The sequence below is a fragment of the Vipera berus genome (genome assembly GCF_964194415.1).
Source record: "Vipera berus genome assembly, chromosome: 3".
Taxonomy (NCBI): Eukaryota; Metazoa; Chordata; class Lepidosauria; order Squamata; family Viperidae; genus Vipera; species Vipera berus.
In genome coordinates this window covers 96,787,075-96,803,912 of record NC_138204.1, presented here as the reverse complement: position 1 = coordinate 96,803,912, position 16,838 = coordinate 96,787,075, and the positions used below count along the sequence as shown (strand labels likewise).

Sequence of the window (16,838 nt, the reverse complement as noted above, 5' to 3'; positions counted from 1 at the left end):
CCCATCATCAACATCAAATCCCCCCTACCAACAAACAACAGAACCTGAGCCTGAGGAGGACCTCACTGACCCAGAACTGCTTCCAGAGAGCCCTGTCCGGCCCGGACAACAACAGGCCCAGGACCGCCACGACAACCCTGCCACAGGGTCAGACTCTGGGGTGGGTCAACCAGAAATGGTCAGCCAGGACTTAACCACTGACCCTACCGTCCAGGATATGGGGGAACCCCTAAGACGTTCATCCCGGACTCACAGGCCACCCACTTACCTCACTGACTATGTGCGCAAATGAGGGGAGGCTGAGGGTCATTGTATTCTGGGGCGTGTCATTATTGTCAAATTATGTATGTATACACCTGTATATAGAGATGATTCTTTGATCTTAAAGGGGTAAGGGGTGTTATGTATTGGGCTTAAGGGAACACCGTGAGTACTGGCATTACAGATACCACCAGGTGGCGCTGAACCGAAACTGTTGTGGCCGGGATCAGTTTTTGGCAGGAAACAGGTTCACCCTGATTGGTTGGATGTGTACCTGGCCAGGTATATAAAGGGCGTAGGTAACCCCTATTCCCCAGTACAGTCTCTTCACCTAATAAAGAGCTGCTATGCTGTACTCATTGTCTCGGCGTCCTTCCTGCTCTCCAGAATCCACTACGCAACATGTACAAAGTTGGTACAAACCAGGAAAATGTTAAACAATAGGATTAGATTTCCCTTTTCTTAATTTTTATCTCCAACCTTAATTTATTTTGCCCTAAATAAACCTGAAAATCAGACCAGCATTTAACACTGACCTATTATGATCACCAATTTTCCTTCCAGCTGACTGCAATTGTGTGATAATTTAAGCTGCATCTAGTCCCTGGTATGTAACACGAACAAAATATTTTCTCGTCTTCCTGTTATCATACATATTGATACCGCCATGAATATAAAAAGATGGTGGTATAATTCATCCAAATCCCCAGTAAAGGGGAAGGAATGTCTATTTGTTCTTTGATTAAGAAAAAGAACTTCCCATTCCTTAAAAATACTTAATTCTCAAAATAGATGTTTAAACAGAATGAAGAAAATTAGGTTTTTTAAATGCTTCATTAGCCTTCAATCTGTGGATTCTATCTCCAAAAATTAGTGGAAAATATATACATTGGGTAGAAGGGTGAGTTTCTATCAGACCATACAAAAATAATATATAACATATTAATTTAGTTGGGCTGCTGTTGCTATCAAGCCTATACTAACTGCTCACAACCAAGAATGCAAAGAGCTCATTAGTCAGATTTATTGAAAGGAAAATATCTATCTTGGAAACTGGATATTCATACTTTCATTTACCTGTGAATACACTAAAGCTTTTTTTTTTAATCATCTTTTTAATAGCCCCTTGACAGGGTAGAAATGTTTTTCCCTGCTTGCCAGTTATAGAAAGAATATACAACTGTTAGGGTTCAGCAGTATTTTGCAAATAGCTATTCCCATTCCAGGTTCATTAAATTTCATTACATCTGTCTTACTGTCTGAGTTTATTTTTTTAAAAAAATAATGGCTGTTTTAACAGCTTGTTTATGATTGTTTTACATATGGAAGCTATCCAGAGTCTTATAAATGGGTTGGCACAGAAATTATTTATAACAATCAACTAAATCCTCATATTTATGGAAATGACTTTGTATCCTAAACTGAGTGCATTATAAACTATTTTTAAAAATCCTGCAAAAGTTAAGGTTGATTCATACCAATTTGCTTATCATTTTATGATTCCTGCATGAGTTTATTGAAGCAACACAGAGCTGAAAGTACAGGAAAAAATTTAATTTCCCTTCATTTCATTGAAGTTATTTCACATAATCAGTAACTTATCATCAACTGTATCTCAATGAAATAATATATTCACTGTTGTGTACTAGGCCATAACTGTTTATCCTACTGAACACAATTGGAATACTTTAACTCTGTATAATAAGGATGGCCAACCCTGGCAATTTTAAGACTTGTGGACTTCAACTATGGCTGGAGAATTCTGTGAGTTGAAATCCACAAGTCTTAAAGTTGCCAAGTTGGACACCCGTGCTACAGTATACAGTATAGGATAACAGCCAGTTCCCATTTTCAGCAGAAAATAAAAAATAAAATCCCTATCTTTCCTGGAATATATTTATCTTCCTAGTCATACACAGAAACAATGGGGAGGGGGTTCACTTGAACTTTAATTGGTATGAAGCAACCAGAAAAGTTAGAGCTTGACTTTGGGCATATGATTCCTTACATTTTTCTGCTGAACAAAAAGGCTCTTACTTGATCAGTTGTCAACTGTAATTGTTTAGTTATTTCCAAAGAGGGAAGTTACAGCTGTAGCAGCAGATGGAGTTCTCTTTCTGACTTAGGGAATTCTTGCTTCAGAAGCTCATTAAGCCACCAAGTCAATTTTCCATTTTGGTTATACACTTTTGCTGCAGGCAACAGTTGCATTTTGGAGTGCCTTTGTTCTGCAAAAACCTAGCTCAGGAATTAACAGTCAGCTGCACATCATATCACACAAAGCAATTTCCTGTCAAATATTTAATTGCATTTCATTGTGGAATTCTAGGAAGCTTGATGAACTGCAGTTCCACCAGTGATTGGTAACTGGAAAAGGTGGGGTGATTTAAAATTCATCAATAAACACAATCCCAACCAAGAAACACTGAACTATTTTTTCAGTTGATGAGTAAGTAGAATTTTTGCCGTTTGGACTGCAAGCCCCCCCCCCACAGTATTTATGCAATTAATCAATGAGGTGCTAAGGGAGCACCTGTTCAAGGGGATCCTGGTTTATTTAGATGACATCCTTATCTTCACCAAGTCCAAAGAGGAGCATGTCAAACTGGTTAGAGCAGTTTTAAAGAAGCTGCAAACTCCCCACCTGTATGCCAAGCTATCAAAATGCAAATTCCACCAGGAAAAAAATAGACTATCTGGGTTATCGCATATCCTCACAGGGCATTGAAATGGACCTTGAGAAGGTCAGGGCAGTATTCGAATGGGCACAACCCTGCACAAGGAAGCAACTGCAAAGCTTCCTGGGATTCACCAATTCTTATTGCCAATTCATCCCTTCGTTCGCCCAGATAGCCCTGCCCATCACGAACCTGTTAAAAACGAGGGGGGGGACTCAGTGAGACCTAGCCAGCCACTGAAATGGACAACAGAATGCCAAGCGATGTTTGAGTTGAACCTAAACCATTAATTGTAGGAGAAATGGTATATTTGTCTACAAAATTCCTAAAATCCCTACATCCCTCTAAAAAACTTGGTCAAAATATATAGGACCTTTTCCAATTAAAAGAATCGTAAACCCAGTAACATTAGAATTAGAATTACCAAAGAACCTCAGACAAATACACCCAATTTTTCACTGCAGTCTGCTGAAACAAGAACAATAGTTGCCCTTACAGCCAAAAATCCCCCCTCCATCACCTCCAATCATGGTTGGATAACACTTCAAAATAAAAGAAATCCTAAATTTTAGATAATACCATGGGGCAACCCAATACCTTTCATCCTCACAGAAAGAGTGGGTCCACAAACGTCACATTAGAGCACCCAAACTGTTAAAAAAAATCATACAGAATATCCCAACAAACCCCACTAACCTTTATACCTGTTTTGTTTTCTATACAGGTGGGTCTCTCCTATTTTTAAGGGGAGCAGGATGTCAGACCCCATTCATATTTCATTTCTATCTATCCCCTATGACCCAAAATCAAATCTCACCTTTCCCTGTATTCTGCCATACTTCCAAGGGGGAGGGGGGATGTGCTGCGGGTTTATTGCCTCTGCTTCCTCTATCCGCTACAATGTAACATTTTGCTTTCATTTATTGCCTCTGTTTCCTCTATCCACTACAAAGTAACATTTTGCTTTCCTGCACTATCACTCTCTCTGAACTTTCTCTCCCTAAACTGTCAGCTAGAACAAGGCAGGGAATAAGGAATGTAACCTCTGTGCCTGGTTTATTTCTACACTCTCAGAGGAAGATGTGAAGAGCTGCCTGACATTGCTGTATGAACTGGAGACAGGCCAATGTTATCTCCCCCCTTCCCACAATGGACCTAACACCTGGGGATTGGCCGTCCCATACTGGCTGGAAAACTATGGGGTGGTTTCTTGCTTGGGGATACCTTAACCTATCATTCTGTGTAAGAAATCTCAGATCCTATCTATTATGCCTTCTATCAACTACTCTTAATAAAAGTTCCTGTTGGGAGAAATTGTTTCTAAGAGTTCTGCTTTCTTAAGATGTGGGATTGAAGTGGGTCCTGACACTCACATCAAATTTCTCCTAGAATATGGCAAAACTGACAAAACTAACATCTGCAAATATTAATGTACAGTAACTGACACCATTATTTTGCTCACTATTAAGAATTTTTTTTACATTGTGAGCAAAATAATGGTGTCAGTTACTGTACATTAATATTTGCAGATGTTAGTTTTGTCAGTTTTGTCAGTTATGGCAATATGTAAAAGTAAGTAACTTATTTCAATAATTGATTCATACAGTACATGGAACACAGAGAAGCAGCATATATTTACAAAAAGCATTCATATATAATCAATTTATATATTGACCATGTTTCAGAAGAAAATGTTGCCTTTTGGACATTAAGTGTCTAGCAAGAATTTGATATCTACTATAGATAATAGGCCTTAGTCATTCCTGGTGTCTTAGCTAAGAGATCTGTGATATTTTTGAATAAAATATTCCTCCAATATAAACAGTGTAATAGCACATGAGTTATTAGTTTAATCTTATTGGCATCATTTGAGAAGATATAATCTGCATATGTCAAGAAGGCGGATAAAAGTACTTGAGAAACACACATATAAATTGCGCATAAAGAGGCTAAAATGATGGGTGATTATATTAAACATTATTATTATATTACAATACATTATATTATAAAGCTACAATCATCTTTTGTGGATGGAGAGGATTCAGGCTGGGAGAAATAGTTATAGTTATATAATTGTTTCTCCCCAATCTGAACTAGATGAACATCCTGGGAGTAGAATTAGCCAGCTTGGAAAATCAAAACTATTTTGAATAAAACCCTATTTAATCATTTTTAAAGTTGGAGTAAATCTAATCAGCTTCTATAAATAATTGTTATTCAAAGCTGAGTGTTTTTATAGAAATTTCAGATCAGCAGATGTATTAATTGTAAAAGGTCAGAATTTATATCAAAATCTATGTTTAGAATTTGTGTGAAATACTAAGTTCAGTCAATAAAGCATCCATGCAGTTAATGGCTAGAATTGGCCATATTTTAACCACATGGTATAATATACAATGTACATTGATTTTCCTTCAATGAAGCCAGCAATAATAATAATAATAATAATAATAATAATAATAATAATAATAATAATAATAATAATAATAATAATAATAATAATAATAATAATAAAATAATAATAATAATAATAATAATAAGAAGAAGAAGAAGAAGAAGAAGAAAGAAGAAGAAGAAGTAGTAGTAGTAGTAGTAGTAGTAGTAGTAGTAGTAGTAGTTGGAAGGGACCTTGGAGGTCATCTAGTCCAACCCCCTGCTCAGGCAGGAAACCCTATACCAGGGATGTCAAACTCAATTTCATTGAGGGCCGCATCAGCATTGCGGTTGCCCTCAGGGGGCTGGGTTGGTATGGCCAGGGTGGGCGTGGCCTACTGGGTGGGCGTGGCTAGAGTGCATATGGCCTACTGGGTGGGCGTGGCCAGCTCTACATCATTCTCATCAAGAGTGCATATGGGGGCCTGGGCAGGAGTGGGACAGATCTGGGGGTCTCTGGAAGAAGGAGGGTCTCTGGGCCAGGGCCAAGGCAGTGGGGGCCGTTCCCTCACTGTTTCCAGGATGGCTTCACGGACCACATGAAACCACTTTGCGGGCCGGATCTGGCCCCCGGGCCTTGTTTTTGACATGTCTGCCCTATACCATTTCAGGCAAATGGCTGTCCAGTCTCTTCTTAAAAACTTCCAGTGTTGGAGCATTCACCACTTCTGGAGGCAGGTTGTTCCACTGGTTAATTGTTCTAACTGTCAGGAAGTTTCTCCTTAGTTCTAGGTTGCTTATCTCCTTGACTAGTTTCCATCCATTGCTTCTTGTCCTGCTTTCAGGTGCTTTGGAGAATAGCTTGACTCCCTCTTCTTTGTGGCAGCCCCTGAGATATTGGAACACTGCTATCATGACACCCCTCATCCTTCTCTTTGTTAAACTACACATACCCAATTCCAGCAACTGTTCCCTATATGTTTTAGCCTCCAGTCCCCCAATCATCTTTGTTGCTCTTCTCTGTACCCTTTCTAGAGTCTCGACATCTTTTTTACATTATGGTGACCAAAACTGGATGCAGTATTCCACTTGTGGCCTTACCAAAGCATTGTAAAGTAGTATTAGTACTTCATGTGATCTTGATTCTATCCCTCTGTTAATGCAGCCTAGCACTGTGTTGGCTTTTTTGGCAGCTGCAGCACACTGATGGCTCATATTGAAGTGATTGTCTACTATGACTCTAAGATCCCTCTCACAGTTACTACTATTGAGCAAGGTACCACCTATACTATACCTGTGCATTTGGCTTTTCCTGCCTAAATGTAGAACCTTACTTTTTTCACCACTGAATTTCATTTGTTAGATAGTGCCCAGTGTTCGAGTCTGTCCAGATCCTCCTGTATTTTAAGCCTATCTTCTGGAGTATTGGCTATTCCTGCCAGCTTGGTGTTGTCTGCAAATTTGATGAGTTCCCCATCTATCCCCTCATCCAAATCGTTAATGAAGATATTGAAGAGCACCGGGCCCAGAACAGAGCCCTGGGGCACCCCACTACACACTTCCCTCCATGTAGATGCAGTTCCATTGAGGACCACACGCTGAGTACGGCCTGTCAGCCAGCTACGAATCCATCTGGTGGTGATGCTATCTAACCCACATTTTTCTATCTTATCAAGTAGTAGGTTGTGATCTACTTTATCAAATGCCTTATTGAAGTCCAAGTGAATTATATCTACAGCATTCCTCTGGTCCACTAATTTTGTCACTTGGTCAAAGAATGTAATAAGATTTGTCTGGCATGATCTGTTTTTGACAAACCCATGTTGACTTTTAGTGATGACTTTGTTTGCATCAAGGTGTTCGCTGATTTGTTGTTTGATTATCTTTTCCAGAATCTTCCCAGGTATTGAGGTCAGGCTGATAGGTCTGTAGTTTCCTGGATCTATTTTTTTCCCTTTTTTGAAGATGGGAACTACATCAGCTCTCTTCCAGTCCTCTGGTAGTTCCCCGGTGCTCCAGGATCTTTGAAATATATAGTTCAGTGGTTCTGAGATCATGTCTGCCAGTTCCTTGAGAACTTTGGGGTGTAATCCATCTGGTCCTGGTGATTTGAACTCATCTAGGCTGGACAGGTGTTCACTTACCATTTTCTTGCCTATCTTAACTTGCGTTTCTATTCTGTTTTTTATGGCACTGGTTTTGGTAGGTTGGACTGTTTGTTCCCTTTGTGTAAAGACAGACGCAAAAAACGAGTTATATAGTTCTGCTTTCTCCCTATTGCTTGTCACCTTCTTGTCACTTTCCCCCACTAATGGACCAATCATTTCCTTAACTTTTTTCTTGTTTTTTATATGTTGAAAGAAGCTTTTTTTGTTATTTTTGACTTTTGTCACAAGCCTTAGTTCATTTTGAGCCTTAGCTTTCCTCACTTCATCTTTGCAGGCATGGGCTATTTGATGATATTCTGACTTAGTTATGTGCCCCTCTTTCCAATTCTTATACTTGTCCTTTTTATCTTTCAATTTATCAGAGAGTTCTTTATGCAGCCATGCTGGTTTCTTTTGAGAGCTGTTATTTTTTTTCTTTGTTGGTATTGCTCTAGACTGGGCCTTTATTATCTCACTTTTCAAAATTTCCCAAGCTTCTTGAGCTGTTTTCCCCTTTAGGATTCTCATCCATGGAATTCTTCCCAAGGTCTCTCTAATTTTATTGAAATTAGCTCTTTTAAAGTCCAAGACTCTAGTTTGGCTGTGTTCTATTGCTTGTGCTTCCAGAATGTTGAATTCCAATATTGCATGATCACTTCCCCCCAAGGTTTTTGTGGCTTTGACATATTCTATCATTTCATCTCTGTTTGTGAGAATTAAATCCAATATGGCTAATCCCCTAGTTCCCTTCTCTACTTTTTGGGAGAGAAAGTTGTCTGCTAGGTTTGTCAGGAATCTGTTTGATCTTCCACTTGGTGCAGAGTTTGTCTCCCAGTTGATATCAGGGTAATTAAAGTCCCCTTAGTTAGCTGACTAGCAAAAAGTTCATCTATTTCCTCTGCTTGGTTGGGTGGCCTATAGTATACACCTATGGCAATGTCATTTTTCCCCTTTTATATTGACCCAAATGCATTCAAGTTTACAGTTTTCATCATTGTTGTGCTCTATTTCTGTACAGATAAAGTTATTTCTTATATAGAGAGCAGCTCCACCTCCTCTTTTGTTTAGTCTGTTTCTTTTAAATAGTTTAAATCCCTCTAGCTGTGTGTTCCATTTGTAGGTTTCATCCCACCATGTTTCCGTATTGGCAACAATATCATATCTGCCCTCATTTACCTGAATTTCTAGTTCACCCTGCTTACTGTTCATACTCTGTGCATTGGTGTATAGACATTTGAGTCCTTTATGACTGACCCTGTGTTTACTTGCTGCATACCTTGTGTGGTGCCTGGCTTCCCCTATTTTCTTAGATTGCTGGGGACAGTGATGTTCTGTATCAATTTACTCACTGTCCCCATTGTTTAGTTCAAATGTTCCTCTAGAAAAGCTGTGAATTTATTGCCAAGTAACTCAGTCCCTTTCTTGGATGGATGCAGACCATCTCTTTTATACATTTTTTCATTGGACCAGCTACAGACATCGTGACTAAGCCTTCTCCTTTACACCACTCCTTTAGCCACATATTAAATTCTGCTATATGCTGGCCTTTTCCATTTTGCTCCTTATACACTGGTAAAATCTCTGAAAGCATACTCAACTTCTAAAATGTTTTCAAATTTATCATAATGATCTCCAAATAAGATTTCCAGTATAAGTGTACTAATTGTACTTAAATTGATTGATGGATAATTGGAAGGGCTGGACATGGTTCCATACTTATAAATGGAGAAAATAACAGGTAGTATCTCTTCAAGAAGACATGCTGTTTTATTCATTTATATCTAAAACAGAGTCTGAATAGACATTAGCTATATGTTGTCTCCCTGGGAATTTGCCATTTTATATTTTGGCATATAAGCAATGCATCCAACATTATTTCAGGAACTAGCACAGGATTCTGTCTGAGACTATTGAAAGATATCTTTCTCAAACTTCAGATTCAATATGACAATCTATTCTTGTTTTGTTCTTACTAATGCTTTACACTTTCTTTTAAATGAAACAGATCCACTGGTAAGGATGGACAGTTATTAAATCTGTATACTCTTGACTTTCCAAAAGTGCCTTTTTGGTTAGTATACATTTCCCCAGGAAATCATTGCTTGGATTTTAAATGATTCCCATTTCATTACTAAGAAGATGTTTTTGTATATTTTACAACAATTTGGTACAGCTACTTCAGTGGGTTTTAAATTGTTAGAAAAGACTGAAACTTAAGAATCTCATTTATATTCAGTATATCTAAATATTCCTTATTTGTCTCTCTGTGTCCATGTCCATATTGTATTAATTATACAGCTTTATTTTTGAAATAGATATGTAATTCACTGGTATTTAAGCTTAATGTTACAGTAGTGTATGGTCTCTGTACATGCAGGGCTTTAAAGGTCAAAACTAGCAACTTGAATTGGACTGGAAAGTGGTAACTAATGCAGCTTGCAGAACAAAGGTAGTATATATAATATGTTCATCTAGAAACTGTCTGTGCTGCTGTATTCTGCACTAGCTGAAGCTTCCAGATATAGCTACTAAATTATGCTCATTTGTATTTCCACCCATAGCAGTCCAATAAAATTAATTTCTTAAAAGGTTTAATTCTGGCACCATACAGAATGTGTGCATCATTTGCTTTCCAGAATAAGGGAAGAAGTTCGGTCTAGAAAAGTGTATTGTGCTACTGGCTTCTGCTGATTACAAATAGTATCCTTTCTTGTTAAGTAGCCACTCTGTCACAGTTAGCACCGCACACTAATTCTGCCACTTAAATCCTTGAACTACTGAATTTATAATCATAATCAAATTGTCTCCTGTTAGTTTTATTTTTAGTAAAGAAGTTGTTACAGACTCATTCTTGGCCGCTTTTCTTTTGTTTCCTATCTGTAATTTTACTACTTGATCCAGCAGTCCATTGAATCATGTTCCATAGGTGTTTCACAATTATATCAATAGTCCTAATGATTAAGCATAGAACATTTTGAATTATCAGTTTCCAGAGCAAATTAAAAAAGGCAATTATGTCTGAGAATCAATAAATTGCATATATTTATTATAATGTAGTGAAGCTTTCTTACCTTCTCCAATTTTGATAGAGCAAGAGAATAACAGTCTTTGGCCCTGAACTGCATGAATCTCATGTTGGCAGGATGAGTTAATTCAGTAATTATGCTCAGACTGGAGAATAACCTAAACATTTTTCCAAGAAGATAATATGGTTATACTTCTAATAATATCAGGTGAGTAAATGAAATGTTATTTCATTTCAAATTTGATTTCTAAAACTTTTTGAATAGTGCAGTGTATTTCTTTCCAATACATCCATCCATCTCTGTGTTACATGCTCGTGATTTTGTATAAGTATTTAAAATTCTGTCATTTTTCTTCTAAGCCACCTGTTGGTGGAAGCTAATTAATTACTATAGCAATAGCACTTAGAAGTATATACTGCTTCATAGTGCTTTACAGCCCTCTCTAAGCAGTTTTCAGAGTCAGCATATTGCCCCCAACAATCTGGGTCCTCACTTTACCAACCTCAGAAGGATGAAAGGCTGAGTCAACCATGAGCCAGTGGGAACTGAACTGCCAAACTGCTGGCAGTTAGCAGTCAGGAGAATTAGCCTGCAATATTGCATTATAACCACTGTGCCACCAGACTCTTATAATGGGATAAATGTTCTGCAGAGATTCAGAGAAACCATTCCATTGAGTTAAAACATATAACATGTATTAACACTTTAATATGACAGAGAAATACTTTATTAGTAATTGCTGTAACAGTGATGAATAACTTGTTTCTAGTAACTACAAGCAAAAATGAAAATATGGAGGAACTAATATATATTTTAAGTTGTCTGAATAGGTTATAAAATACCTTTACCAATACATAACATTATAACTGTGTTGAGAATTTAACTTGCAACTGTGCATTTTGAAAACATTACCCTTCCAGGCAAGAATCAGTCAGCTCTTTGCATTAACATTCATTGAAAAGGTTGTTTTTTTTATCTAGAGATATAAAGTATTTGTATCAAAGTTCAGATGATAAGGTCTTTGGGGCAATATTCTTATGTATAGGAGAAGAAAATAAGGTTTTGTAACAGGGAAAAAGATGTTGTGATAGTAAGGAGCAATTAATTTGATGAAGGAAATGCATATTCAGGTCCTTATATTCTATTTTCCATTTGGTCTGCTCCCCAAGTGGAATACATATTCCCCAACTATATATTGGGGAATTCATATTCCCCAAATATATATTGGAGAATATATATTCCCTAAATGGAATACAATTACCCATGGAAAGTATAAGTCACTCCCTAAATAGTAACAGCTTCTTTACAAAACAAGAAGCTTATAGCAGCATGAGGATACTGAAAGAGAATTCAAAATTTCCAAAAAGATATATTTGCTTTTTTACTTGAAGAAGCATGGATTTGGAGTGTCTAAAACAGGGGTCTTCAAACTTGGCCCTTTTATGACTTGTGGACTTCAACTCCCAGAATTCCTCAGCCAGCATGCCCGGCTGAGGAATTCTGGGAGTTGAAGTCCACAAGTCATAAAAGGGCCAAATTTGAAGACCCCTGGTCTAAAATAAAGTTTTTTCTCGAAAGTGGAATGCTAACTGAGATGATCAGAAGACAACTGGAGTTATGAGAATTTGCTATTTAGGTTCCCAGGCCATGTTAAAGTACTATTAGCCACTATTCCTGATGCTGAGAACAAGCTGCCCCTCTTCTGTGTTTGTGACTGTTGGCTTGAGTAGGATAACTGAGTGACTTTCGTAACTCAACGTAGTAAAAATGAAAGGAATAACCCAGGCATTCAATGCAGCATTCTTAAAACACAATCATATTTGTATAATTATTAACTGTAACAATAATAATGATGATGTCACCTGCATTATGTTTCTGCAAAGAATCAAAGCTATAAAATAAAGCTAACCAGTCTCTACCACACTCAGTAGAATTGTAATAAATAAACTGTAGTTTATTAGCCAAGACTGCACTCTTGTGGATTTTAAAAGTAGAAAATGAAGGGATTTTACAGGTATTCTGTATAAAAGAACAAGAAAAGCTAGTATCAGATCATCTCTCTTGTTACAGATATATTTGTAGAAGCACATGGCCAATAAGAAGTTTGAAAAGCTAAATGGAGTAGAATGGAATTATTTACATACTTACTTGGAAGTAAATTTGCTGGACTCAAATATATTTCAAAATATAATGTAAGATGTGAAAGGTAATTTTACCTGTTGTTACGCCTTGATGCTGTGTGTGATTTTGTTCCAGTAGGTATTTACATTTAGCTAGTTAGTTATGTGCCATCAAGTTAATTTTGATTTCTGCTGACTATCTTTACTTATTTATCATATTTTATATGGTCACCCAAACTGCAACACAAAATCCAATCTCTGGGCTGCATAGTTTCCAGCTATTACAAGAACAGTTTCTGTAATCTCTTTGACCCATTCATCATCCTTGCTCATTTTCAATCATGTCTTCTAATTCCACCAATCTTACTATGTGAGTGTGTGTGTGTGTGTGTGTGTGTGTGTGTGTGTGTGTGTGTGAGAGAGAGAGAGAGAGAGAGAGAGAGAGAGAGAGAGAGAACTGGATTTGAATGCCCAATAAATGTAAATAAATAAATAAAATTTATAATGAACTGCTTGTACCATATGACCAAAATAAATGAGTTTCGGCATGCTAATAATTGTTTCAAGGAAGAAGTCAGCCTTAATGTGATCCCAGACTTACTGACTGTTCTTCAGTCCATGGTTCTCTCACTAATTATCTCAAAATACATTAATACCTTATTTCTCTCACTCTTTCACAGCTCTGCAACAGAACTGGAAAGGTACTTTATTTAATTTGCTAAGATCTTCATTATCGTTGACATGCTCTTATTCTTCACAGTGTTGTTTAAATTTGTCATCTTTAGAATTAATCTCCTTTTTAAAAAATGTGTATTCCTCAATCTTGGCTCCTCTTCCAGAGGCCTGGGAGTTTAAGGGTTCTGTGCAGTATCCTAGCTATTACTAGCACTTCACTCTTCTGGAACAGAGATATCTTTTGTCGTTCCTGGGATCTGATGGAGTCACTCTGCCAGTTTAAATGCTCCTACCTTGTATAAAAATGATTACGTTGATAACTATGTTGGCTGGACACAAGGACATTATCCTACATCTTACTTTTAATTATAGAATTTATTTTAATTAAACTGACAGCAATTAATGCCAAAGCCAGAATAAATAAACAGCTCAAAGTATGGTAAATTTGCAGCAGTCTTTAAAATAATCCTTTTTAAAAAAATCATTGATGCATATTAAATTATTTTGATATATAGATAACAGTTGCCAATATGTTATTTCTAAGCTATTAAAAAGTAATTGTTTAAACAGAGCATTTTAGTATTTGATTCTGTAAAACTATTTGCATATTAAAGTTCTGTCTTTCTAAACTTTTGATGTTAGCTAAATCCTTACACTTCTGCATCAAAATTGCTAATATTTGTTTTTCTAATAGTGTATGAACTATATCTATCCAGTCAAACTTCAACTAAAATCTTTAGTTTTTAAATATTTTGTAGAAGAAAAATTCCTATTTTTCTACCACTTTGTGTAGTTGCCAGTATATGTAGAAAGGCTGCCATCTAGTGGTCAGTAAAGTAGGAATAATCCAAATTTACAATTTCATTAAAAGGTATAATCAAGCCTGCAAATGCTTTTACATTAAGGATATGCAATTTTTATTAGCTATTCAAGTACCTTTTCTGAATTGTGAAAGCAACCTTTAAATAACATTTTTACAGTATCTGTTGGATATTTCTCTAGTGATGTGAAAATTAGTGGTAAATTAAGAAGAAAAAAAGAGTACTGAACTGCAAATAACTGCAAATAAACTGCTAGAAGGCATTTTTCCCCTTTGGGTAGGAAAAAAAAAGAAGTGAAGTAATTATGGACACTATAATATGGAGGCAAGCATTTTTACCACTATTAACGTTCAGATTCCGTGATGAGTGTTTTTAATCACTATTAATATTCCAAATTACAGATGAAAAGACTAAGCTTAAGTCATGCTCCATTTATCTGGCTACTTTTGGGAACAAGTTTCTAGAGTAGAATTTTTTCTCCATTTTTTTTTTAAAGAAAGAAACTGAAGAAAATTTTGTTGGATGCTTAGAGGCTGTATGAGTAGAGGAGATGGAAGAAAAATGCTAACAGAGAAAGCAGCCCCCAGATGAAAGGCCTCATTAATAAGTATGCAGGACATTTTTTATAGAAAAAAGAAGTAAGAAAGATGCACATGCTAACTAGAGAATACCTATGGATCACACATCCCACCCAGCCCATGAGCAGTCCCAGTCTGGCCCACAGGGCTGGCAGTATTGTTGTTGGGGGGTGGGGCATCAATGGGGTGGCATTGGCGGTGGGGGGCAGATTATCAGTGGAGGAGACAGGTAAGTGTTGGTGGAGGGTGGGGCAGCAGTGCAGAGTTGGCAGCAGGGAGCGGTCTGGCAGCAGTGGTGACCCTCCACAACAGTCCCAGCTTCTCATGTGGTCCCTTGTGAAAATTAAGTAGAGCCTGCACCACACAAACAGACATAGAAAAATAGTTTCACCAGTCAAATTCTTCCATAGAAGAGACTGTTATTGTGGTCAAGACAGGTATCCACCATATGCCTGTGGTTAAAGCAAAGAAGAATGTAGACCAGCTAGAAAATTCGGCCATTTCTCATTAGAGAAATGTTGAAGCAACAGCAAGAGGAAAGATTTTGATTAATTAAAAAAGAGAAAGAAGAACAGTTTTGGAGGGAGACAGAAAGGCAGTTGGGTAATGGTGGTAGCAATAATCCCTAACTTAACTCAAGGTAACTCAGGAAGAAAAAAAGATGTACATGCCATTAAACTTTTATAGGTTAAAAAAACAGGCAAACTCCACCCCATGAGGATGAATGTTAAGCAGACCCAGGTAGAGTTGATTTCTTAATCTGGACCACCTAATGTAGTTGGTATGAAACACATCTGAAATACTCCAGGTAATGTGTTTCCTCCAGGGCACATGCAACCATAGCCCAACCACCTTCTTTGGCAGAAAAGAAACTGGATGAATGTTGTCCATTTGAGCCCAGCAACAGCTTCTTGGGGGAGCAGATGTAACACTATCTCCTATAAGGCCAACCAAACCACTCCCTCCCTCAAGGAAGCTAACACCATTACATAGACCCAACCATACTGGAAGAGGGGCATAACTTGATTGATTGGCCTCAACAAACCGGGGGATGGGGAAGATGTATTTATATAGATGGCAGATTTATAGTCTGAAAGATCCAGTGGATTTCTTTGGGAGTTTCAAGCTCAAACTATCCTTCTCTGCCCATAAGGCCATGCTTTAGGCTCCTTGACCCAATTACCCAGGGGGAAATCAATTCAAGAAAACAAAGCAATTTTATTTGCCAACTATCTACAACACTCCTCACAGCAGCCTACAAATGATCATGCAGCCCACTTCTCCCAAACAAGTAATGTCCCCTAAAACAAAATGACTGGGTAATTATCTTGGATATGGTAAGAGTGGAGAAATAGCTATATGTCACCTCTCTTACTCCTTTTTTTTACAATCCTGTAATCCCTTAATTCAGGGTAGAGTTGGCGACTAGATAGAGCTGGTCGAATGCCCTTCCTGATGTAATGTAGAGTTCGCAGGAGATATTTTTTTGCACCCTAGGAGAGAAACATCTGCTGCTACCTAGGATTGAACTCTCAACCTTCCAAGTGGGAGGCGAGTGTCTACACCAGTAGGCCACCACACTGCTCATGTCAACTCTCTTACTATCATGATGTAATCCTGAACATGGACTCTCACATATTCTTGGACAGATTTAGTATTTGTCATTTGTCATCCAAAGGAACTCTAAAATTCTTCAAAGTTACTCTAGAACCAAGGGGTATCCTGGCATCTTATTCCCTTAGTTTTTTCCCCACCTATGTATTCTATCTTGTGCCTCCCTCTTTCATATAGGACAGGTATGTTGCGTATTTTCTGAAATATTTGTCCTGAAGTTCATATATTGAAATAATATGTCCCAACAACCATATCGTTTGTATGCAAACCTAGTTACCTCCCAGCCTCACACTTTTCTTTTGTCCCTCTCATTTGTTTCTCTACCTCCTAAAGATACTATATATGAATTTCAGAGGTTTTTTAGGTTATGATGATTGTATTTCAAGGTCAAAGTCAATTCTATCTATGGAAATTCAGATATTAAACAAGAATGACTGTCACTGAAGTACAATCTTCATAACATAATAAATTATGGGTTTTGCATATAGTGTTTTTGGAATAGGCTTTAAATAGGTCTCCAACTACCTGATGACTTTGGTGGCCAA

The 16,838-nt window shown here is 37.4% G+C and overlaps 1 protein-coding gene across 3 annotated transcripts in view; it reads right to left on the bottom strand.

Moving 5' to 3' along the window:
- Positions 1-16,838, bottom strand: part of KCNT2 (potassium sodium-activated channel subfamily T member 2) — a 251,327-nt gene that overhangs the window by 18,636 nt on the left and 215,853 nt on the right. For all 3 annotated transcript variants that reach the window (XM_081322303.1, XM_081322304.1, XM_081322305.1), the window contains one exon: positions 10,531-10,642. In XM_081322303.1, coding sequence (XP_081178429.1) covers positions 10,531-10,642 — 112 coding nt within the window. The remainder of the gene's footprint in view (positions 1-10,530; positions 10,643-16,838) is intronic.